Source organism: Xenopus laevis, chromosome 7L (assembly GCF_017654675.1).
Source record: "Xenopus laevis strain J_2021 chromosome 7L, Xenopus_laevis_v10.1, whole genome shotgun sequence".
Classification (NCBI taxonomy): domain Eukaryota; kingdom Metazoa; phylum Chordata; class Amphibia; order Anura; family Pipidae; genus Xenopus; species Xenopus laevis.
In genome coordinates, this window is record NC_054383.1 from 87,890,287 (window position 1) to 87,913,925 (window position 23,639).

The 23,639-nt window shown below is 36.5% G+C and overlaps 1 protein-coding gene across 2 annotated transcripts; it reads left to right on the plus strand.

The window, feature by feature from the left end:
• LOC108696512 (G protein-activated inward rectifier potassium channel 4-like) lies at positions 1-22,611 on the plus strand. Of its 2 annotated transcripts, XM_041569313.1 has the most exons (6): positions 1-138; positions 4,461-4,545; positions 9,154-9,431; positions 12,238-12,517; positions 13,668-14,922; positions 22,024-22,611. In XM_041569313.1, exons 4-6 carry the CDS (start codon positions 12,299-12,301, stop codon positions 22,368-22,370), a joined length of 1,821 nt encoding a protein of 606 aa, XP_041425247.1. In that variant the 5' UTR covers positions 1-138; positions 4,461-4,545; positions 9,154-9,431; positions 12,238-12,298; the 3' UTR covers positions 22,371-22,611. The 2 variants fall into 2 exon arrangements, with proteins under 2 accessions (XP_041425247.1, XP_018081438.2); XM_018225949.2 differs by lacking the exon at positions 9,154-9,431 and having other exon boundaries at positions 22,024-22,610.
• The last annotated feature ends 1,028 nt before the right edge of the window (positions 22,612-23,639 follow it).

Consider the following 23,639-nt stretch of genomic DNA (forward strand, 5'->3'; position numbering starts at 1 on the left):
CAGCACTGGCATATTCATCAGCAATGTACTGGGTCTCAGACCTTACGTCTGAATGATTCTTCCAGTTGAAAAGTCAACCTGGATCATAATTTCATCTTCAATAGGGTTTCTCAAGATTATCACAGATGATATAATGAGGTAGGCGCAATTATTCACTTTATTTGCAGTATTTATGTTTCTCTACATAACAATTTCACAGATTATATCGTTTTAAGCTAATACACAAAATGATTTACTACTGCCTACATATTTTTCTGCTCTTGGTATCTTAAAAGTAGATGATATGCAAAGTTTTTGGGAGTAAAACTGCTGGTTACTAAGGTCTAAGCTACTGCATGTAATAGCTGTACTTTTCCCCAAGGGGTTTGGTTAAAGAAAAAAATGCTTTAAATCAGAAAGCAAAATGAAGAACATAGGGGCCGATTCACTAAGCTCGAGTGAAGGATTCGAATGAAAAATACTTCGAATTTCGAAGTATTTTTTGGGTACTTCGACCATCGAATGGGCTACTTCGACCTTCGACTACGACCTTCGACTTCGATTCGAACGATTCGAACGAAAAATCGTTCGACTATTCGACCATTCGATAGTCGAAGTACTTTCCCTTTAAAAAAAACTTCGACCCCCTACTTCGGCAGATAAAACCTACCGAAGTCAATGTTAGCCTATGGGGAAGGTCCCCATAGGCTTTCTAAACATTTTTTGATCGAAGGATTTTCCTTAGATCGTTGGATTAAAATCCTTCGAATCGTTCGATTCGAAGGATTTAATCGTTCGATCGAACGAAAAATCCTTCGATCGATCGAACGAACGTTTTGCGCTAAATCCTTCGACTTCGATATTCGAAGTCGAAGGATTTCAATTCGAGGGTCGAATTTCGAAGTATTTTTTACTTCGAAATTCGACCCTTAGTGAATCTGCCCCATAGTGTATTATTAAAGTAATACTTTATTGGAAAAATTGTATGTTAGTTTAACAATTAATGCATTTACCCAGAACATGGAAGTTCTTTCATCTTTCATATGGTGTATATGTTATAAGCATTGCAGTTATTGAAAATATTGTGCCATGACCAATAACTAATACAACAGTCGCTTGTACTTGATGGTAACTGAGCTACATAAATCCATATTGGTCCAAAACAATTCTATTTTTAAATGTTTAAATGTAAAGTAAACTTAATAATTGTATTTACAGTACTTGGAAATCGATAGAATGTGTTTGTTTGAAAGGTCTGTCCAGTTGATTTAATAGGTACCACTACTTTTTGCAAAATGAAATGTTAAAATTAAATCTCAGAGTTTATTTGCAAAGTTCTACACAGAAGCTGTATTGGGCTAATGTTTGCCCTAGTGCCCCTGCAACTCCTAGAAGGTAACACACCTTTCACAACATAAATATTCCAAATCCATCTCTATCATCCATGTACATGCAGAATGGGGACAGTTTTTGTTACCCATATGCGAACCATTTTCAGGGATCAATACTAATATGGAAAAAAATGATAACTATTGTAAATGTATTATTCTACAATGGTGTTTGTCAATTATTATGTGTTTACTACATTAAACTATCAGGAAAATGAAAATTGAATATAAGCTTCATCAAACGGAAATTGACAGGTAGATCCAATATATCTTATAGGGGGGCTCCTTTTGCCAAGAGAATGTATTAGAGATAACTCTATTAAAATCACCAGACATCATGTCTCTCTACGTGCAGTATTTGTGCAAAAGGCAGGGTTTTTTTTTAGATTTATTTTGTACTGGAGTCAATTATTTGAGTGAGCTCTAATACATCTGCTAAGAAATGAGCCCCCCTATAAGGTATATTGGATCTAACTGTCAATGATTATCTGACACCCAACTGCTGCATGAAGACAGAATGAATAGAAACAGATGTTGAGAGAGGGATATTGAAGATAAACTTGATTATTTCATAAACAATGCAGAATATTGAATTGATTTTATTTAGAAGTTGTTGTACGATGAAGCTTATATTATCCTTTCATTTTCGTGATAGTTCCCTTTTAATGTAATAAACATATAACAATTGACAAACACCACACTGCGATAGTTCCCCTTTAAAAAGAGAAATACGTGTAATTCAGACAAACATGTTTCTGAAATATCTAAGGAATTAAAGGAATAACTCTTGACATGTAATTATGATAGTTTAGCTGCCGCAAAAACTCATTATTAAGTAATGAAAGGCTGACATTTATGACTACCTATTACAAAATGATGCTTCTATATAAATATAAAACGAATGACTTTGTACCAGAATCACTTCCTCTCTGTTATTATACAGCTTAATCTGTGTGTTTTTTCTGCGATTATACAACTGTGCCAGGATATACACACATGTTCTGACTAAGCCGTGCACATTTGCAGACACACATACACACACAACAAACTGTGGAGCACGAAACAAGATTTGTAGGCACAGAGTTCTTCTTGCTCTTATATAAACTTATATAGTCATGATGCATAAATTCAAATATATATACAGCCTGTATATTTAAGCTGTAAATGCTGCCATAGCTAAATTAATTTAAAAGTATTCGCAAAGTCTACAGCTTATGTTATTTTGTAAATATGTCCAAAAGTGTTAGTTTCACTAGCTTCATAGACATTCCACTAGACGAAAAATTCCTGCCAATTTTGACTGTGGTCTTTATTATGTATCTTTAAACATTTGTATAGGTATTTTAATTTTGCTATGATTTTTTCCAATCTGGAATTTGAATTGAAATCTAGTTGCAAAGACCAGAAGAAAGAAAGACACAATGATTATGATGCATGCAGGGTGGTTATAATGTCAACTGATTATGGCCCACAAATATTCCTTTTTGACTTGATGTAGACTTATGATGTTGTATACCTTCCTGACATCACTACATGTGGCAGCTTTAAACTCTTACACTTTCTCCCCTGTAGAATTCACATCCCCTTTACATAGAATAATACAGTGTACCCTCAAATGAATTCCAATAACAAACCCACAATGCTTTTTCCAAAGTTGTAATGCAAAATGTATTGTGTTCAAGATACCATAGAAGATCACAGCATATCAGACATCCCCTGAATTATTATAAGGCACTATAACATTAAACATTGTTATCTGTGGTTCAGTAAGGCAGAGATTGCAGAGTAACTTGCTATAAGAAGGCAAAATGCTACAGGGATATGAATGCCTAATCCTGGAAACTACATCTTGTATAAGTACATAAATGGACTGTATACATTTCAGGACAGATCTGCACAATGCACTTACAGTCAAGTCCCAAAAGAAAAGTATGGTTTACTACCTGGTCAAGTTTTGCAATGTATTTGTCCATCTTTGAATAGTCTGTACATAAATATTATTACTTTAGGTAAGGAGTTTTTACCTAAAATACTAATAGATTATTCAAAGATAATATCTTCCTCTACCCTCAGTAGCTTCTGAAGCCAGACAGTAAACTGTTCCAGAGGATTTTGCATTGTATTAGTAATATAAATCAATACATTCTTATGGTTATAGTTATAATTATTCTGTGATGGAAATTCAAAATGTATATTACAGTAATGCTTGCGTCTTACAAGGCTCTACAGAGCTGCTTTACGGTATGGAGTATTTTATTTGTACTAAGAATATAGGACATCTTGTTGAATAGAACTATAATATTGAGCCTCAAAAAAGCTGATGTTTCCAGCTGTATTTTATGATAAGTTGCCAACTTGCCATGCAATCCTTGCAATGTTATTGCCTAAAGGTAGGGAAATATACAGTTAGGTCCATAAATCTTTGAACAGAGACAACTTTTTTCTAGTTTTGGTTCTGTACATTACAACAATGAATTTTAAATGAAACAACTCAGATGCAGTTGAACTACAGACTTTCAGCTTTAATTCAGTGGGTTGAACAAAAACATTGCATAAAAATGTGAGGAACTTAAGCTGGCCACAGACGCAAACATCCGATCGTACAAATCAACGTACGATTGGACTTTTCCATCTCCCGACCTGCCACTAACCATTCCGATCAAATAAAGTAATAAAAGAACAGATCAGCGATGTTCTGCCCCTGACAGCAATTGTACGAAAGTTATGTCTGACCAAAGCTAGTGACAGTCTCCCTCTGAAAATCGTACGATCGGCAATTCATGCAGAGATATTAATTTGGTATGAATTTCATAAATCTTTATTTTGAATGTCTATTACTAATAAATGTTTTTTGCGTGTAAAACTGGTAACTTTGGTTTTGTATTTCGAATACATTCAGGGCTTTGGCAGTGAACTGCACACATAAAGGCTTTTCCTATTATTATTAATTAATAGATACTAACATTCCCCTTTATTAAATGCATTGTGCAGTGTTGTTCACATATATTTGGCAATTTCATTGATGGTACTTAATCTCACATCAGTTAAGAAAGATAAATATTTCTTTCACCAACGATATTGTTGTTCTCACAGCCCTGCACCCAGACAAGGTGCATCTAGATGGAGGACTGCCTGAGTGAAACCAGGGAGAATAGCATCCCAGTGGCTGAGGTTCAAGGTAAGTCCACATTTTACTAAGAAGAGTACCTCAATGTAGGGGGAGTCCAATTAGCCAGTTCACACAGGGCAATGTAGGTTCCGGAAATTTACCCCGGCTCCCAGGGCACTCACAGAACTTTTTCTCAATTGATTTCACGTTTTACATAAGCCTCAAACAAAAAAGTTATAGTACACCATCTAGGCAACTTTCAAAGAACTACATAGCAGTGATAAGTGTCCACAGGTGTTAGAGTTAATTTTAAACCAATATGTTTCTTTTCATTTTTATTAAAATCTCATTACATTGTTTTTACATACTGTTATTTAGCTTGGAGAGTTGGAGTATTCATTGCTTGTTGCATTGGAGAAAGTGAGAAAGGCACAAAAGGCCCAAAATATGTCCGGTAGTCAGCAATAAAATTTGATTACAGCAGTTATAGTGCATGGAGAGTACTCTATATACTACACAATAGACTTGTGGAAGGTCTATGAGGATTGATGCACCACAACTTTAATTAATTGAACAGTGCACTGGAATACTTGTTAGTATTACCACTTAATGACGCTTCAGTATTGATTTGCATGAAAGGTAAATTCGCCAATGTATTATGCCAAGAAAGTATGTTTAGTAATGCCACCAGTCACTCAAAGCATAGCTTTGTTTGGTTATTAATTTAAATAATCTGGCAGTTAACAGAAATTTGTTTGGCCAGGTTGTCATGGTCCACTTTGGAATTATCCTATTGGTTGATTTAGTGATCTAAGGCCCATACAGAGGCTAACAGAATACAGGTATGGGACCCTTTCACCAGAATGCTCAGGAACTGGAGTTTTCCAGATAAAGAGTCTTTCCATTATTTCTAACTCCATACCTTGTCTACTAATATATCATTTAAACAGTATATAAACCCAATAGGATTGTTTTGCCTCCAGTAAGGATTAATTATACTAGATCTTAGTATCAAGTACAAGGTAATGTTTAATTATTACAGAGAAAAAGGAATTATTTAAAAGAAAAAAATAGAATTATTTGCTTATAATGGAGTCTATGGGAGATAGTTTTTCTGTAATTTGGAGCTTTCTGGATAACTGGTTTCCGGATAATAGATCCCACCCCATCTGTAATTTGGAGCTTTCTGGATAACTGGTTTCCGGATAATAGATCCCATCCCATCCCAAACAGATAGAGTTAGCAGCCCCACTTCCAATATTTTCCAAAGTCTTGCCAACTTCAATTAAAGCACCAGAGTGTGTTAAAAGTTGTGGAGGCCTATTTACCAACAGTTTCATTTAAGTGGTTTTAGGGGTTTTTGAAGCCACAGCTACATTCACTTTCTCTAAAAACATGAATGTCATGAAATGTATTAAAAGATCCTAAAACGTAAAAAGCCCGACCGTGAAAAGTTGCAGAAAACTTTTTTGACTTGTCGCACAATAACTACAACTTTTTTGTATTGTATTATCATATAAAAGCCAGCTTCAAAAACACCGAAAACCTCTAAAGCCACAAATTAAAGAAAATATCTTCTAGTTGTAAATCGAACACCTGCCATTGATTTTTTTCAGATATTTTTGGATTTGGAATTGTCAAAGTTTTGTTGCATAATAAATCCCAGAAAAATTGTGCTTTTTTTCCTTATATTTTCTTTTCAGGTTTAATAAATAGGCCCCTTATACATTTTAAAAAATAATATTTTCAAAGCTAACGATGAAGTAGATAAAGTAGCATGTGCTAGGATTCAGAAATGTGAATTATGTTTTTAATAACACCATTAAATGGAATTATAGAACAGAAATATTGTCCATTAGCAGGGAATTCGTCTATATAATTGCAAAAATGATCTTGAAGCAGGTTTAGTAACATTCTGCTGTATTTATTTCAGTTAGAATGGACAGCAGAGGATTCCTTCACACCACTTGTCTCGTCCACCCAAATATTCATTCCTATGATCCCTAATGTATATGTTTGGATGTTTTACAAAATCCACAAACTAATACCAAATAATTATTCTTTTTATTTTTGTAAATCCTACTAAATCCAGAAGATCGCTTAGATGTTACAATTCCCGCCCCTCCCCCCCCCCACTTCTAGCTTAAAGGAAAACTATACCCCCCAAACAATGTAGGTCTCTATTAAAAGATACTGAGAAGAACAGCTCATGTGTAAAACCGTACTTCATGTAAATTAACCATTATCATAATAATATACTTTTTTAGTAGTATGTGCCATTGGGTAATCATAAATAGAAAATTGACATTTTAAAAAATAAGGGCCGCCCCCTGGGATCATACGATTCACTGTGCACACATACAAACCACATGTAAGGTCACATGAGCCAATTAACAGACAGAGTTCTGCCTTTTGCTTCCTCACTTCTTCCTGTTACAGTTAGTGTTGTAGTATTTCTGGTCAGGTGATCTCTGAGGCAGCACAGATAGAGTCACGAAATGGTGGTTCAAGTCAAGAGATGTAAAAGGGCAATATTTATGTAAATATATATTTCAGTTTGGTAAGATTCTTTAATATGTCATTCAATTTGATATAAACTATCTGTTGCTTAAGTATTAATTTTGGGGGTATAGTTTTCCTTTAAGAAACGGAATCAACAATTTAAATTTATTCGCTAAAGGGAGTCTTTGGAGGATGAACCGTTATTTAACTCTGCATATGCATCATAGGAAAACAAGATTCTATGCTCATGCAGAAAAATTATTCCTTATACATAAATTAATCTTCATTTTTTATATTTATATTATATGTAGAACAGCCACTGAAAAATTGCTTATAATAGGTTCATCTATAACATACTAAAAGTTTGTATAAAGGCAAGCTTCTCTTTTCATATGATACTTGTGGAAGTGCAATCCATGTTGACCACTGCCCAGATAGACATAGCTACAGGTGTCATTGATCAACATTGGTTTTCATTTTGGACAATCAATAGTTTGAACACAGCAAAATGAGATTGTTCAAATCTTTTGTTCATGTCCCCTATACATAGACTGATGATCATCTAATATGCAATAACCACAGGTAGAATTGAATGACTTGGTCATTGTCATGCGTTGCCTATTTAAAGGATGCCAGGGTATGTAGTTCAGCAATAGCTGAAGAGCTACACTTTGCAGATCCCTGACAATCATGATTTCATTTCCTTTTCATTAATATAATTCCCAAAGTGTGTTTGATTAAAAGCTTCACATCTTGATACTGAGTAGCAGGTCTGATGAAGATACAGTGAGTAAGATCATGGCAATGGTTTTAATCAAGCAGAGTGGAGATTTAAGGGATCACTAAGCAAAGTATTTGGTATGGCAGAGCTGGCTGTGTGAGAGGGGAGGAGCTGAGGGATAATGCAGGTCAGTAGAAAGGCCATAGGCAGTACTGTGTGGGCACTCTGTCCAGGAATAGTAAGGATTATCCTGGCGACACATGATAAAATGAGCTGTACCACAAAGAGATCTGCAGCTTCTTATGTATTGGAACCACAAACAGGTCACTATTACAGTGTATTGTAGTAAGAGAAACAGATAGTAACTTTTTGCTGAAGCAAATAAAAACATTCTTTGGTGCATTTTGTCAAATATTTTTTTATTAATTAAATGTATTTAATTACATAAATCGTAGCACACATGCAAATAAAACTATTGACTTATTTTGAGAACACGGCACCTCAAAATATGAATGTAAAATTGATTCCTATGAGTGCATATTAACCACCACTTACTAGTTCTGCAATTCCGAAATTTCATTTTATTTAAAGGGGAACACCACACAAACATAACATAAGCTTTTTTGAAAAGTAACATAATTTCAAGCAACTATGCAATATACATCAATTAAAAAATATGCAGACGTTTCATGATTTTGGAACAGTTCCCTAAGCCTAGCACCCTTCTCTCCTGCTGCTCTGTCTGACTACTTTGCTGAGCTGGCTGACTACTGTTACTTTGTATCAACAGCCATCTGTCTTTAGCCTGCATCCTCCAAACCCCACAATTCCCTGCACATATGATTGCAATAAGGAAAAGAACATCACAGTGCAATGCATTGTGGCTTATATAGTTCCTGCATGCTGTCTGTAAGCTGTGGAGAAGTTGTTACAATGTGTAACATCAGTGTTTAGTCTCTCCTTCCTTGCCAGGATTTCAAATGATGCAGAAAGAGAAGAACTGTTAAACAGCTGGATTTCAGCATAGAAAATGGCATTTATTCTTACTTTTTGAAGAAACAGATAACTGTGATAGGAGTATTAGGGGTTTCTATGTTATGTGGGCCTCTTTGTCATATTTTATTTGGAAGCTGGAGTTCCCCTTTAATTTAAAATTTTGATAAATCTGCCCCCAAGGGTGACATTAGTGCTCTCTATAGAAAAACTCACCCACTTTCTATTCATTCACCAATTGATATAAGTTTCATAAATACAGTTCCCATAAGAATTCCATAGGAATGAATGGAAAGTGGGTGAATTTTTCTGTAGTGAGCTCTAATCTCACCCTTTGATAAATCTGCCCCTAATGGGCCGATTTATGAAAGTTCATGGAACATTCGTTACTCCAAATCGTACATTTTAGCGCAAATAAACACATTTTTGGTATAGTCACTTAATCCATGATTTTTTCATAGGTAAAATCCATAAAATCTGTGAATTCAAGTACAGCAAGCTGCCGAGGTCATGTAGTAATCAATGAAAGCTCCCTTTCTTTTCTTGCAACGATCATGGTTTTAAAAAACTTTTAATACCATTAAAATTGGACCTTCAGTAAATTGGCAACTAAGTGAAACATTATAACATTCCAAGTGTTTTGATCTCCACCTACATATGCAGCTCTGGCAAATGCTGCTTCTACCGAATACAGGGAGGTGCAACAACCTTTTGACTGCGACATGAGATTAGCACTAAGGTAAGGCAGTGGTTGACAAAGTTTTTCAGTTCCTGTCCAACCTTTGGCCAGGCCCCCCCAAGCTCATGAAATAAGTGCAGATATAAAACATTGTAGAATATATTGATGCATTAGTCATTTATTTATTATTTATTATTGACATCTATTTATAAAGCACCAACATAGTGTGCATATTGTAAACATGTTCTGAATGTAATCAGTATTTCATGCAAAAATAACAACAAGTAAATTTCAAATATATCTAGGATAGCTAATAAATATTCATCTGAAATGAATGCAGTCCCACATTTTGTGAACCACTGAGTAAAGCGCAAATAAAAAAACACAATTTGCACCTTTCCCACAATAATTAATAAGCCCTTCTCTCTTTAACTGTAAAACAGATTGAAACCCCTTTTAGAAGCTGACACGCAGCAGAAAAGAGTGACTTAGGGGCCAATTCACCAAGCTAGAGTGAAGGATTCGAAGTAAAAAAACGTTGAATTTCAAAGTGTTTTTTGGGCTTCTTCGACCATCGAATGGGCTACTTCGACTACGACTTTGAATCGAAGGATTCGAACTAAAAATCGTTCGACTATTCGACCATTCCATAGTCGAAGTACTGTCTCTTTAAGAAAAAACTTTGACCCCCTAGTTCGCCATCTAAAACCTACCAAACTCAATGTTAGCCTATGGGGAAGGTCCCCATAGGCTTTCCTAAATTTTTTTGGACGAAGGATAATCCTTCGATCGTTGGATTAAAATCCTTCGAACTATTTGCACTAAAATCCTTCGACTTCGATATTCGAAGTCTAAGGATTTTAATTCCCAGTCGAATATCGAGGGTTAATTAACCCTCTATATTCGACCCTTGGTGAATCGGCCCCTAACTGTATAGATAAAAAACATTTTATACGAAGCAGTTTTTCTGTATTCTATCTGCAACATAATCTTCGCTTTTCATGAGCTTCAGGCCTCATTTGCAGAGGATTACAGTCTATCATAATCCGAGCACTAAACCTGTTCCCTTTCTGCTTAGATTATTATGCACCATGTACAGAGTGTACAGAGGGATGTTCTGTGCTAATAAAGAATCTCTCTCCAGTAAGAGACGGCTCAACATACAGTGGCACAGATGTTCAGCGATGTTCACTATTTTCCTAACAAAAATATACTGTAAATATTATCTATGGCCGCTACATACTTAGGGGGTATCTACCTGTAGTTGTTTTTTAACATCCCCATGGCATTCCACTCCAGGAACCTACTTCATGATGCAATTCCAGGCAATACATTTATATGCATTATTCTAGTTACACAGATAACCCTTAATAGGCCAAGTGATCACTGAATATGCAAGCCAGGCACTATGAACATAATTTTGTTCTATGGAACTGATGAAACATCATGCACATACAGGTCATGCTGTATTTCCTATCTACTACTTGAATGAACAGATATGTATGTACATACAGTATGTATAAATTAATTTATAAAGCACTACTAGGATATGCAGCATTGTACAGCTTTACAATATCTAAAGGTGCACACAGGGAAGACAACTTTAAATTAAATAAATATAAGTATAAATATACAGCGTTTAAGTGCAATGTGAAAGGAGACACAGGAGGAAGGAAGTCTCACAGAGCTTTTACATTTTAAGTTCACGACTATAAATGCCTTTTCTAATATAATACAGACCAGCTCACCATAATAAAGCTTGATTTTCAAATTGGAATATGCAAAGCTCCTAAAGGATTTCATTCAAACAAGACATCTGGGGTCAAATTTACTAAAGGGTGAAGTGACTAATGCAGGCGTAACTTCGCTAGCAAAGGAGATAGACTGTATCGGTACTTCGCTCCCTCTCATGCTTATGATTAAGGGCGTTCTTGCCCGAAATGCGTCAAGTGTGATGCTGTGTGTGCCTATGACTATCGTCTAATAAAGATTTTGGATTTTAATTACTATCGGTGTGCGGGAAAACTCTATTTTCTTTTCCTTCGCTCCCTAACGCCTGGCGAAGTTGTGCTCTGGCGAATGGACGTAACTACGCAAATTCACTAAGATGCAGATTTTACTGAAAGTTATCTCTTGCGCCAGACTTGCCTTCGCCACCTCAGACCAGGCGAAGTGCAATAGAGTAGATAGGACTTCCTAAAACAATTGTTGTCCCAAAAAACGCTAGCGTCTTTTCCTTTTTCAGGTTGATAGGCTGAAAAATAGCGTTACATTTTGTTGGGGTAACCTGCTTCCCCCCTACATTTCCTAACATATGGCACATAAACTATACACTGGGCTCATGTGTAGGGCAATATGACAACTTTAGTTTATTTTATTAAGGTTTCCCGGGCTTGTGTAGTGTAATGTATTGGCTGCAACATATATGTCCATTAAACTTTAATTTCCCGCTGTATGCAAATGAGGCAACGCTAGTGCAACTTCGCTTTGCTTGCCGCAGTAACACTAGCACTACTTCGCCAGCATTCGGTGCCCTGGACGCAACTTCTGATTTTAGTGAATTAGCGTTGTCCTGGCGAATCTACGCCTGGCGAAGTGAGCGAAGCCGTCGCTGGTGAATTTCGGGGGATAGTAAATTTGCCCCTTGGTAAGGAGACTTGTATGCAAAGATTATGAAACCTGAAATGTGCTAGTTTTCACCATTGACCCTTGGGAATGAAATTAACCCTTTCAATGTCTTTTTATACATCTACCTGATTAAATAAGCCATTTATAATAGTTCATTAATAGTTCATTTAAATTTGTTTTAAAAATTATTGAAAGTTGATCAATATACAGATGATCTGTTGCTTTCTGTTTATGTTAGAATCCAACAGCAGCAGACACATGTGCTTGACTGGCCTGGAAAGGTTACCCTCTGATCCACAATGGATTTGTCTGTTCCAAGCAGCAGCAGCATGCACTTGCAGCAGGACAATGGCTCCTGCATACAGAATAACATCAGTGACAACAGGTTAAAAGTGGATGATCCTCGGGTGAGGAGATATTCCATCCCACCAGCAAAGACTCCCACGGCCAAGCATATGCTTGCATATCTACCACGGCCTCCTACAGACACCAGCAGATATGGAACCTTTCCTCAAAAGGTAAAAAAAAACACTCACTAATTTAATGGTTGATCCATTACTGGAAACATGAACCTAATAGCAGATATTTATTCAGTTAACTGATAAAAGTATTTAACTGAATAACAATGCCATACAAAGATTCATGGTATTCTGGAGTTATTTTCTTTTTCTCCCTACTGTAAATATTCTACCTAAGGCCATTTGCCGTAGGCACATGGTGTGTTTATTGTTGCTATCCTCCAAGAATCATATGTGATTGGCATTAATGGAAAGTACAATGGGCAGTGGCCAGCTGAAAAGAGAATCCTGCGTGGGTCAGTTTTAGTGCACCTACGAAGCAACCTACTTTTTTTTGTGAAGTGTCTGTCTACCCAAACCCACCCGAGCAAGAGATTTCCCCCAGCCCCTGAAAAAAACAGAAGTGACATCAGTAGTAGGGTCTCTAAAAAACAGAAGTGACAGAAGTAGGATGAAATGGACATGGGGAACTGGAAGTGATGTAACTAAGAGGCTGATTACAGTATTTCTTTTTCTAGCAATGCTTTAAGGCCATCCACAGTCTACCTAACTTCATCTGCAGAGTACCCATGACTACCCACATGAAATTTGGACTGGTCTTTATAAAAGCTTCACAGTTCAAATTTTCTGTGTGGTTTCTTAAAAAAAACAACAACAACAACAACAACATTGAACTAAACAATGCACAGTTCCTTTCATAATTTTATAAAATGTTATTGTCAAAAAATTTTTTTTTTTAATCATTCCATAATCATCTATTCTTACAACCATTGCTTGTTATAGGGTCATGATCCTTGCATCCAGATAGCAGCTTAAATGGCAAAATAAAAAGATATTAGCAAAACATTTTTTTTTTATAAATGTTAGTATCCTGAATTTACATAGCATCAATATATTCTGCAGAGCTTTACCCAAATTATGCTCCAATGATCTAACAAACGAGGTCTACCATCAGATACAACATATTCTGCAGAGCTTTACTCAAATGATGCCTCATTCACCTAAATCCTTGCTCCAAAGATCTCACAATCTAGGTTTTTAATCACATACACACACTATTGCCTATTATGTAAGGGAGAACATGCAGAGATGACCAATTACTACATTGTGTAGTTTGATTTTTTGCCTGATTGCCTTTCATCTTTTCCAGCCTGAAACCATGGTCGTTTCAACAACTTCTAGTGATGATTATCATCAGAAAACAGAGCATAAAACAGAACATAATGGTCCTAAAAAAGGAAGCATAATCTCAATCTCAAACTTTATCCCACATTCTGCCAATAGTACTAAGGAATCTCGTCAAAGGAGATCTAGTGCTGTGGATCCTACCAACTCAACTGCTGCCACCCAGCCTGTAAAACATAGACCTAGTGTAACTATAAACACAGAAGACTTACCACGCTACCAACAAGCAGCAAAGCAAGAAACACCAATACAGGAGGTCAGCAACAAGTGGCACCCTAAACATGCCCTTAGTGTTCCAAATATCCCCATGCGCAGTAAGACTCCGACTCGTAGTGTTGTATCAGCTCCAGTCACTACAAAATCCCACAGGATGCGTTGTAAGCTTATGTATGATGACCGACAGCTCTTCAACCTCACCAACCGACAGACACGTCAGAGATATGTGACTAAGGATGGAAAATGCAGGGTAAACCTTGGACGAATTGACGAAAAAAAGAGATTCTTGTCAGATATTTTTACCACTATTGTGGATTTAAAATATCGCTGGTTCATCTTTGTTTTTATGTTGTGTTACATTGTCACTTGGGTTGCATTTGCAGTCATATATTTTGTGGATGCCCTACTTAGAGATGATGTGAACCATATTGGGGACCCTAACTGGAAGCCTTGTATTGACAATGTAGACAATTTTCTTTCTGCCTTACTTTTCTCTGTGGAAACTCAAAGAACAATTGGCTATGGATCAAGGATGGTATCAGCAGATTGTCCTGAGGGTGTTATACTGATTATGGCCCAATCAATATTAGGGTCTATGATTGATGCGCTTATGGTTGGTTGTATGTTTGTCAAGATTTCTCGTCCAAAAAAACGGGCAGAAACATTAATTTTCAGTAAGAAGTGTGTGGTGTCCCACAGGGATGAAAAGTTGTGCTTAATGTTTAGGATTGGAGATCTAAGAGACAGTCACATGGTAGATGCAAAGATAAGAGCTAAACTGATAAAATCCCGTCAGACAAAGGAAGGGGAATTTATACCCTTGGAACAATCGGAGATCAACTTGGGTTATGATACTGGAGAGGATCGGCTTTTCCTTGTAGAGCCTCAGATCATCTGTCATTTCATCAATGACCATAGTCCTTTTTGGGAAATGACTGCAGAGTCATTGAAAAGAGAGGAATTTGAAATAATTGTAATACTAGAGGGCATTGTTGAAGCCACAGGTAAGATGTTATATTCTCTGACATCAACTTGTGTCTCTTTATACTAAAAGATAAATAAGTAAATAGAACCCCTTATATTATTTGTTTTACATAGTTATGCAATATAGTCTGCACCTTTTTAAAGTTATGTGTTGGTCTTTCTTGATTGGGTTTTCTTTTCTATTGGATATTACATATTCATCAAGAAATACTACAATGTAGTTGAGTTGTTATTTCTCAGTATTTTTTGCCTAGCCATGGTTACAGTGAGAGTAACCCCTTGCACAAGACCAGTGCTTTAGAAAATATGTTATATGCTATGTGCATGTAACAGTAATAAAGGACTAACTAGGACTTTGTACGATAACATTCTCCATCTTGTTAAAGGAGAGCGAAAGGCAAATTACACTTGGGTTGCACTGGCCTGAGTCTTCCAGTAAGCACCATGGAGAGAGCTTTCTCATTTCCTCTGACTTCTTGCTTGCGCAGTAGAGTGTAAAGCTGAACTGTAATGAAAAATCCGGCTATTTAATTCTACTGCGCATTTGACTGCCCTGGGAAATTTGAAAACCGAAGAACTGAAGAAGGAAGAGAATCGCTCTGTGGTGCTTGCTGAAAGATTTGTGCTAATAGGAGCACCAGCCCCGGTGTTAGGTAATTAAATAGAATCACTTGGGTATGCCTAACGTTTGGCACCCCCAATGTAAATTAACTTTCTATCTCCTTTAAGCAAGCAATGTCTTTGGGTTAGAAAAACACATTTTTTCCTTTGTGCTTCCCTCTCATAAGATTATTCTGAATCCAGTAGCAGAATATACAAATACATGCCATTCCATTACTGCCTTTATCCTAATGGTACCATGCTGTTGGTAAACCCAGCTCTACGCTATGAAAGAACTGAATCGCTTCCAGATTATAAATTGCTAAGGAAACTATTGGGGATTTATGAACAATCTGTTATAGGAAGAACACTAATGCTAAACTTAGATTTATTCATGCAAAACAGCAAGTCCGGGACAAAATACAGTTTTTTTTTGCACGGTTCCCTGAATATAACATGTTGATTCCCAGCTGTCACAGTTTGTCCTCCCAATATTTAAAGTGCTATGCATAAAGCCCCATGCAACTGGTTTCATAGCAGTTCTGCACAAAGTAGGTATAAATGCAACTTTCTGTAATTAATCTGGTCACAGTTGTGTTACTCTGTAATGTTTTATTTGAAGTTGTGTTGATCTATGGTGTGTTCCCTTACTTTTATTCCTTATTGTCTTTTGTTACACGTGTAATTTTTTTTTTGTAACTTCTTTTATTGATTTTGATCAGTTAAACATAATAAAATATTGTTTACACTTGTACCTTTCACACATCAAAATCAAGGTCACCATTGTAGTTATGCATATTATTCTGTCAGTCTTCTTAGGTTAAAAAAAAATAATAAGAAAAAACACAAGCTAATGTAGAAACATTAATTAAAATAGTGAAAAGAAAAGTAATGATATAATAATAACATATATCATATGTAACCTCTTTTCCAAAGCCAAATGTAATACTTTTCATGCCTGCAAACTTTGTACTTCATCAGAGTTTCTGATGAATTGCCAAGTTTGCGGACATGAAACGTGTTAGATTTTCACACCCACTGTTGTAATGTAACCTGATTATGCGCCTTAATAAAGCCAAGTTGTTATTAAAGATACCGGATTCCTAGATATACTTTGATCAGAGCTCCGCAGGGATCCAGAAGGAGATATTGTAGTCAGCAAGAAGTGACCGGCATATCATGAGAGCTGCGATTGGGTAGGAGACGGCACACTCTGAGTGAGCTCCGCTTTGTCGCATCGTTGTGGTGTGCTAGCATCCTTGAAGTTGCCAAATAATTACTCTTTATGTTTTGAATGCTCTGTAACTATGATTTTGCTGTCCTCTAAAACTGTACTTTAAGAGTGGAAGAAAACAGAACAAAGTTCTACTATCTCTGATACCTGTATAAGAAAACATATATGATTTGGGAATTGGCATTAATACTACTTTGGTTGTGCCTTTGCTTATTTTGTCTAACTTGGCATATGGTCAAGTCCAAGGGGCCCATTTACTGAGTTCGAGTGAAGGAATAGAATAAAAAAAACGTCAAATTGGCTACTTCGACCTTCGACTACGACTCTGAATCGAACGATTCGAACTAATAAAATCGTTCGACTATTCGATAGTCTAAGTACTTTCTCTTTAAAAATAAACTCGACCCCCTACTTCGCCACCTAAAACCTACCGAGATGCCATGTTAGCCTATGGGGAAGGTCCCCATGGGCTTTCTATCAATTTTTAGGTCGAACAAAAATCGTTCGATCTATGGATTAAAATCCTTTGAATCATTTGATCGCTTGATCAAACTATTAGTGCTAAATCCTTCGATATTCGAAGTCGAAGGATTTACATTCGGCAGTCGAATATCGAGGGTTAATTAACCCTCGATATTCGACCCTATGTAAATCTGCCCCCAAGTGTCATGTATATATTTTAAAAAGCCCCTTAATAAATGTTGCACATTTATAGCATAATAATGCAACTTGTTAAATGCCCCTAACACAGATTCTCCCCCCCACTTGGATTTTGTGCAACTGCCCTTTAGCATCTTTCCTAGTCCGGAGCCAAGAGGGAAATGCTCCCAAAAAAGCTGCTTTTTGTACGTGTCCCATCCTTCTCTGCGCATGCAACAGTGATGAGCCAGGGGGGCAGAGCAATTGGCTGCAAGAGTAGTCCAAAAGGTACATACCTAGCACCCCCCCCAAAGATGGGATCCCAATTCCTGAATCATTCTTGGTGCTACTAGTGGCCCTAAATCAAAGCCGGAACTAGGGCAGAAGAAGCACATGCCTAGGGCACAACACTGGCTCATCATTGTTGCATGCGCAGGGAAGGATGGGGGGGTTTGGGAGCTGGACTTAAGAACCTAAGAAGTGGTACAGTAAACACGTGTATTAACACTAACAGGGTAATCTTGTTCAAGGTCTTTTTTATGCCTTTAATGTCCTAGTAACGTATAGTATTTTTTTCCTGGGTGTCACATTCCTATTACCTTGCTAAATTATGAAGATCACTGGGAACACTTGGAAACTAAATACTTTTTCATGTTTTATGTGAATTAAATTTTAGAGATGCCTATTTTTTTTAATAAATATGTGCACATTGGAGTTTGGTGAGTTTTCTACTTTTTTTCCCAAATTTGAAAAAAAAATCTAATTTTATTTTTTTTTTCAAATTTATATAAATCTGTCACTGCGGGTGATGGCCTTCTGTAATTTGGAGCTTAGTGGATATTGGGTTTAGGGATAAGGGATCCCATACCTGTAATTTAAATGATAGTAAGTAAGGGCCGGTGTTCCCTATAAAGTCCAGGGGGAAATAAAATTGTTGAATGAAATATTCTGCATTGGCTGGCTTAATTTTAGTGGGACCAAAAATCCCTATTTACTTTTAAGAACAGTTGAGAATGTGGACATTAAAGCATGTGTTCAGAGTGATGGAGGGATGTTTGACATGTGGGCCAGGTCTAAACCTGTCCTGACTCGCAGTACATCTAGGGCGGTTTGTACTTGTCCTGCCACAGCTCATATAATTTTTTTTGTGTGCTGCCCGCCCCTATGATGTCATCTATTATGTCGACTAGTGGAGCAGGGTGGGTCCAGGGGTTAATTCTTTATCAACCTCAGGCAGGGTCAGACCCAGATTGAGAATGGACTGGTTGGGTGGGTGTGGGTCTAAAAATTTCCAACCTGCAAATCACTTGTATGAGAGCTGATTTCTAGCGCGCAGTTCTCACTGTAATTATATTTTAGGATACATAGGAAAGAAGCTAGAACCTGTGCATCTAAACACTAAACTATTATTCATATTCCAAATAATTTCACTTTGTGATGTGTTTTTCCCATACATGTTCACTGAATTTCGTCAAAAACCTTCTATAGTCAAATATTATACCTTTTCATATCTAGTGAGAGTGAAATTTAAAGTTTTTTTTTAAATTATAGTCAATTTACCAGAAAATGGCAATGTTTATTTATACATTACATGCTGAACACGTTCTAAAAAAAAACCACAGTCAATTTATCGAATTCCTGCTTTATTTTCTGTACCAAATCCACTAAAGATTGCATTTGTTTAAGTAGTCGGATAAAAATCATCCAGGTTAATCCAAATCAGTTTTTCATTTCCTTAATTTCACTAAATTTAAATTAATATTCTTGACCTCCTAATTCCTGGGAATGTGCTGCAGGATTTTGGCAATTTGCACTAAATGTTAACTAAATTAAAAAAAATTATTTATAATATACATTAGAACCTTAATTTTACATACCCAGATTTTAAACTTTCCCTTGCATCCCCCCCCCCGGGTTTTTACGCTTTCCAAGGATTTAAATTGTGTTTGACACCACCACCTGGGGAATGTAAAATCAGGGTTGTCCTGTATTGTTATTATGTTTAGTAAACACAATGCAGCTCATTTATCAAGCAGCCAAAGTGGTATACTTTTTACCCTTTTCCTAGCATTCCACTAGACAGCAGTAACAAGCATGGAGTATGATGCTCTCTTAGTAGCAATGTAGAGTGCAGCACCTGGGTTGGGCACTCTCCTGCTAGAGGGATCAAACTCAGGACAGGACCTAGAGCACAGTGGCAAATCCCATTCACTTTAAATGGGGGTCATTTCTAGCACTTGATCCATCCCCCATGAAGAAAAACTACTGGGGTGCTACGAATTGCACTGTGCACCATTACATTAATCGCGTGCATTGAGAATATGCTGCTTATGGTTGGAAAGATACTTTTATATATTTCTAGCTTTTGAAGAAGTAAGCACGCTTTAGAGTTTCTGAATTAAATAGGGCAAAACATATCCGCTGTTGTAAATCACAGGGATATAACAAGTAGGGATGCACCGAATCCAGAATTTAATTCAGGATTCGGTGTTTTTTAGCAGGATTTGGACACAAATCCTTGTGCCTGGCTGAACCGAATCCTAATTTGCATATACAAATTAGGGGCGGAAAGAGAAATCACATGACTTTTCATCACAAAACAAGGAAGTAAGATCTTTTTCCCACTTTTTCCTTTTCCGTCCCTAATTCGCATATGTAAATTAGGATTTGTTCGGTATTCAGCCAAATCTTTTACGAAGGATTCGCCCAAATCCCATATAGTGTATTCGGTGCATCTCTAATAACAAGTCATCTCAGCTTCCACTACCACACAGAACTCTGACGAGTCCTCTAATGTCTTCATACTTTATAACGGAGATTTTTTTTCTTGTATAATACACACATATTCTGATATAAATGAGAGCAGTAAAGGCAGATTCCATCACAAAGCACCAAACATAAGGACCTATTTTACAGACCATTCAATGTTTTGGTGTCTCATCTATCATTATGTGCATGTACTTACAGGGTATTGCATATTATATGCCAATTTTAAGTTCATGAAGGCTGGAATTCCACTTTATTAACATTATTAGATTAGTATAATTTTGCTTTTTGGTTTGGTTTCTGGTTTGGAGTCCTGGACTTAGTTTAGGATCTGGGCAAGTTTATTAGCCATAAGACCAATGATACCTGTTTTTATCATTTTGCACACTGCGATAGAGTGGACTATTTGTGAGAGTTTGTTATAATGAAATCAATCATGAGTTGCATGCTATATTTCTGCACAAGTATAATGAAGCCAAGGCCTGCAAAAGTAACACCTAATACTCTCTGCTGTAACTTGATGTTCATAAAAAGCCTCATTCCTCCAACATTTTAATTGACCTACAATGCACATTATAAGAGCTGCTTGTACTTGACTCTGTCTGATATCCCATGTTATTCTCTACTGAAGCCCCTCCACCTGACAAATCTCCAAACCAGAAACAAAATGCTGCTGGTGCAATTCTTTTTATTTGCTATTCTTTTTTTTTTTTTAAATCAAGGAAATGGAAGTCTAATGGGTGCGGGAATAGCAATTTGAAAGGCAAATTTTAGCTGGTTGATTGGCACTTGTAGATGAGAAAAACATACACTATCACCTTGACAGACAGCAAACTGTGATAATTCAAACAGATGAAGCCCAGATGATGAACATGTTAAAAAAATGTTAAACACTCAAAAACCAAATTTTTTGTGAAAAAAACTTTACATTTTTAAGGATTTATTATACCCCGAGGTTGGAAAAAGTCTGAATCCAAACATCCAGCATCTCAGACCTGTTGAGGTTGTATATAAGTAAAAAACTACTGAAGATATCCTGATCTGAGCTGGTTTTCAGGCAAAAATAAAAAAAGCTGAGTTTTTGGGTGGAAAATCCAAAAAAATCATACGATTCGATTTTTTCAAGTTTTTTCCCGCACAGGAAATTTTCAGGAAAAATGTATTGATAAATAAGGGGGAAAAAAACCCGTGCGGATTTGGTCGGAGTAATTTTCAGAAAATAATTTCAGATTTTGATAAATAATCCCCCTAAAGTCTAAATTGAGGAGCATATTTATTAGAGTGAATAGTATATTGTATGTATTTTAGGGGGGTTATTTATCAAAGTCCGGGATTATCTCAATATTTTCTGAAAAAAACTCAGACCAAATCTGCACTGTTTTTTTTTCACCTTATTTATTAATACACTTTCCATAAAGTTTAGTTTGCGGGAAAAATACCCAAAAATCATGAAAAATCGAAATCATACAAATTTTTTGGATTGTCCACCTGAAAACTCAGATTTTTTCAGATTTTTGCCCGAAAACCCTGAAATCATCGGATTATTGCGCCAAACCCAGCGTAGATCAAAAAAATTTGGGACTTCTCCCATTGACTTATATGCAATCTCGGCATGTCTGAGATGCCAGATTTTCGGATTTGGATTGGGGTATAATAAATTCTGAAAAATTCATGGGTTTTTTTACTGAAAAAACACGAATTTTTCAGATTTTTGGCATTTGGAGTTTAGTAAAAAGCCCTTAGACTCCAATAGGATGGCAAATAATTAGCTGATAATATGTTGACTTGTCCACTAAATGTTTGCAATAAAGGACTAGCAACTAAAAATCTTAGAGGAAATGTAACATTTCTTTCAATAATGTTTAATGTTTTTCTGATGCAGGTATGACATGCCAAGCTAAGACCTCATACACAGAGGATGAGATACTGTGGGGGCACCGGTTTGAGCCTTGCATGACTCTGGAAAAAGGAGCTTTTCGTGTGGACTATTCTCACTTTGATAAAACTTTTGATGTTCAGACACCCTGGAGTAGTGCGAAGGAGATGCAAGAAGTGAAGGAAATGGAACAGAATGATAGGTCCACTCTGAGCCTTTACTGGGACAACATGACTTGTCTTCCTGATGACTCAAACACATGTTCTGTGGATTTTATTCAGCATAATCAGGACAACGATTATATTACTGAAGAGGAATGTAAGGAGTCAAAGAGCAACGACCTTGATATCTAATAGAATAACCATTTAGTTGACAATGAAAAAGAATAAATTAACCAGACCTGATGGAAATGAAATGTGTTTTTATACTGCCTATTCTTCAAACTAAGTCATGTGTAAAACAGATCTGTACTTTGTTTTATTATTACACTTGTATAACAAGAAAAACATAATAAATAGTGAAAATATACTATTCAAACTAGGGTGCTTAATCTGAATATGGCTTTAGTGTCTCATCGTGCCAACATTCACAAATAAAAAAGCAAGTTCACTAGCAAGTACTTTACATCATGTATGTGATGATCATGGCTTTAGGGTGGTAACAACTACAAGTACGGATACTCTAATATGGACACAACAGAGAGTTCATATTACCTCATTAATGAAAATACGCTTCTGCAATACCACATGGTTGCAATGCAACAATCCTACCTCTTTTTAAATGGTGCACAACTAAACCTGCTGACACTGGGGAACCCTACAACTACCATTCCACTGGACCCTGCAGTAGTTTTTCACTGCAGGTTACATCAATAGGCATGGCAAACGTATGCCAGTTGAATTTGATGCAAATTTGGTTTTGAGCTTGTGCTGCAGAAGTGAGTCAATGCTACTTGCACCTGATTTGCATGAAAAGCTCAGACCCTCCGTCCGTGCATTTGGCTCAATGGGAGCATAACCACAATAAGGTGCCCCTATGATTGCCTTTTACAAGGAACAGTAACAAAAAAATAAATAAAAGTGTAATAAAAATTTTAAAGTAACAAAAATATAATATACTGTTGCCCTGCTTTAGTAAAACTGGTGTGTTTGCTTCAGAAACACTACTTTATGTTATATGGCTGTGTAGCCATGGGGCAGCAATTCAATGTTTAGGTTACATAGCAGATAACAGATTCACTCTGTATAATCCCGCTGAATCGCATACAGAGTTTATCTGTTATCTGCTAAGTAACCTGTGCCTTTTCTCCTTTTTCAGCTTAAATGGCTCTGCCCATGTCTACACAGCAGCCGAATCATATAAACTATGGTAGTCTTTCTAGCACCAATGAGGTGAGTTGAAAAACTCAGGCGGCAACACCCCTTAGGTTACCAGGGGCGACAAAAAGCTGCTCCAGGTACCTTTAAGAGCAGAATTTCACCTTTAAGGTAACTTTTAGTACGATATAGAATGGCCAATTCTAAGCAACTTTTCAATTGGTCTTCATTTTTATTTTTTTATATAGTTTTATAGCTATTTGCCTTTTTCTTCGGACTCTTTGCAGCTTTCAAATGGTCGTCGCT

Excerpts from the sequence above, each read along its gene's own strand:
- LOC108696512 (XM_041569313.1), top strand. The coding sequence starts at position 12,299 with ATGGATTTGTCTGTTCCAAGCAGCAGCAGCATGCACTTGCAGCAGGAC. Across the intron at positions 12,518-13,667 it reads ATGGAACCTTTCCTCAAAAG|CCTGAAACCATGGTCGTTTC; the intron begins GTAAAAAAAAAC and ends CATCTTTTCCAG. Across the intron at positions 14,923-22,023 it reads GGGCATTGTTGAAGCCACAG|GTATGACATGCCAAGCTAAG; the intron begins GTAAGATGTTAT and ends TTTCTGATGCAG.